Genomic DNA, 2,701 nt, shown 5'->3' with positions numbered 1-2,701 from the left:
ATGATACTTCAGATTATAAATAACAGAGCAACAGAGCCTAATTGAGTGCTTCACCTTCTTTAATCTAATAACCTTTGTTAAGCAGTGTCAAGAATGGCAAAGAGAATGACAGAAAAAGAAAGGTCAGAAGTTGAGTTCAAGGCTTTGTTGATGGAGCGCATTGCGCTGGTTTTCATCGCCGCCATCACTGCTTCAATATGGTGGCCATGTGCAGCACACACCGTGGCCACTTGCCCTAGTACTGATGATCTTCACACGTGGTCATTTATTTCTCTGGTGCTGTTTACCTACACCATCATGCCCGCATTCTACGTTTTCCGGTGGTTCTATACCGCCGAGATGTCACCGTGGGTAGGGAGAATCCTCTTCATTCTGGAGAGGTTGCTGGTGGTAGTTATGCCTGCTGCGGTTCCCCGGGGATCCATCTTTGTTAATCCAACTTTCTTAATGTATTTCTTGTCTCTTCTCGTTACTGGCGCATACTTCCTCTGCTGCCTTGATCGATTTTTATTCTTTGTAAGTAAATTATTTATGACTGCAAACATAATTCAATAGAAAATACATATTCCTTGCCATGCCATCGGAATTATTTAACTGCGTATTATTTTCAGGTTGACAGTAATAGCTTCTGTTCTGATGAAACCGGTATAAATTCCGCCAAAAGAGAAGTAGAAGAAAAGGATCATGATAATGGGAAAGACCACGAGGAGGAAAAGGAAGAGGAAGAGGTTCACCCAAGTGATGATGAATTCAAAGAGGAAGAGGAAGAGGAAGAGGAAGAGGTTCACACAAGTGATAATGAATTCAAAGAAGTAGTGTGGGTGGAAGAGGTTCACCCAAGTAATGATGAATTCAAAGAGGAAGAGAAAGAGGTTCACACAAATGATAATGAATTCAAAGTAGTAGTGTGGGTGGAAGAGGTTCACACAAGTGATAATGAATTCAAAGAAGTAGTGTGGGTGGAAGAGGTTCACCTAAGTAATGATGAATTCAAAGAGGAAGAGAAAGAGGAAGAGGTTCACACAAGTGATAATGAATTCAAAGAAGTAGTGTGGGTGGAAGAGGTTCACCTAAGTAATGATGAATTCAAAGAGGAAGAGAAAGAGGAAGAGGTTCACACAAGTGATAATGAATTCAAAGTAGTAGTGTGGGTGGAAGAGGTTCACCCAAGTAATGAGGAAGAGGATGATGAGTCTACGATTTCGGAGTGGCTAAGTAAGAAGACGAATAAAGAATGCTCCAAGTGTGAGGCAATGTTGGGTGAATGGCACTTAGCATTTGAGAAGATGGAAAAATTGGCCACAATGTTTATGGAAGATGCCATGATGGAAGCAAAGAAAAGGCAACAACAATTGGAAGAATTTTATAAAAAAGAGATATCAGAATTGGATCAAGAAATCCAAGCTTTAAACCAAGAAAGAGAGGAATTGCTCGATACAATAGAAGAACTAACAAAGTCAGAGGAAGAAGCCAGAGATTTGTACGAAAAGGAGAAAAAAGAGCGGGAGCAAGAAAAGCTTTCATCAGCAATAAAAGAAGCCGAAAATTTTAGACAACAATTGTTGGTTGAACATTATCGGGGTTTTGCATGGAACGGTCATTGCTAGTTAGTTAGAATTAGTCCAAAACTAAACTCTTCTTTTAGAGAAAATACTTGATTTGCTCTCTGAAATTACACTCAAGTCTCTATTTAGTCCTTAAAATTTTAATCGTTTCAATTTAGTTTCTAAACTTTTCGATTGACTCTGACAAAAATTGCAAACGTGATTAAAATTTGAAAAATTTAGAGACTGAATTGAAGTAATTGAAATTTCAAAGACTAAATTGAGAATGATCAAACGGAATATTTTCTTTTATTTTTAAATACAACTAGAATTTTATAGTTTACTGAATTTATGCATTATGATATATTTTAATTTTCAATAAGTTATTAGAATATGAAGTAATTGAAATTTCAAAGACTAAATTGAAAATGATCAAACGGAATATTTTCTTCTTCTTTTATTTTTAAATGCAACTAGAATTTTATAGTTTACTGAATTTATGTATTATGATATATTTTAATTTTCAATAAATTATTAGAATATAAAATTTATTTTGTTATTTATTTATTTTTATATTTTTTTACTGTTCTCCTTTATCTATTCTTTTTGTGTCACAATTGTCACCATTTTAAATTAACTGACTATTTTTTATGCTAATTAAATTAAATTAAACTAATTTTAAAGGCGTCTGCATTTGATCTCTTCTTATATGATCCCATTATAAGAACATTTTAATCTTTGAGGGAGGGAGGGGAGGGGGATTGGCTCATACAAAAAAAGTATTGTTCAAAATTTACAATCTCAATGAATCCTTACCCAAATCTTTTACTTGGTGTAAAATCTATTTAGGAAGAACAACAAGAATTGAAGTAGAGTATATTTGAATTAGGAAGAATAGTTTAACACTCAATTCTGACTTCAATCACAAATGACCTCCCAAAATTTTACTCTCTTGTTCATTTGATCTTATTTTGGTATGTTTGTAGTCCTATAAGGTTCTTCCTTAAACGCTTATTATTAAATATGAAATATTATACTCCATATTAATTAAATAAATTTTAATTTTTTATTTATTATATTTTATATGAGTATTATTTTATATTTAAAATTTATGATTAATGATTTAAAATTTAAGATTTAAAGGGTTTACATTTTTA

At 33.1% G+C, this 2,701-nt stretch overlaps 1 protein-coding gene across 13 annotated transcripts in view; it reads left to right on the top strand.

Moving 5' to 3' along the window:
- The window catches only part of LOC107631877 (involucrin), a 6,085-nt gene extending 4,346 nt beyond the window's left edge, over positions 1–1,739 (top strand). For 7 of the 13 annotated variants that reach the window (XM_021119725.1, XM_021119726.1, XM_021119724.1 and 4 more), the window contains 2 exons: positions 86–516; positions 612–1,739. In XM_021119725.1, coding sequence (XP_020975384.1) covers positions 94–516; positions 612–1,607 — 1,419 coding nt within the window. In that variant the 5' untranslated portion in view covers positions 86–93 and the 3' untranslated portion in view covers positions 1,608–1,739. Of the gene's footprint in view, positions 1–6; positions 517–611 lie in introns of those variants that run through there. The other 6 variants (XM_021119727.1, XM_021119728.1, XM_021119729.1 and 3 more) reach the window with 6 other exon arrangements.

The sequence above is a fragment of the Arachis ipaensis genome, chromosome B03, assembly GCF_000816755.2.
Source record: "Arachis ipaensis cultivar K30076 chromosome B03, Araip1.1, whole genome shotgun sequence".
Taxonomy (NCBI): Eukaryota; Viridiplantae; Streptophyta; class Magnoliopsida; order Fabales; family Fabaceae; genus Arachis; species Arachis ipaensis.
Note: the sequence above shows the minus strand (reverse complement) of the source record. Positions and strands in the feature narration are given on the sequence as shown.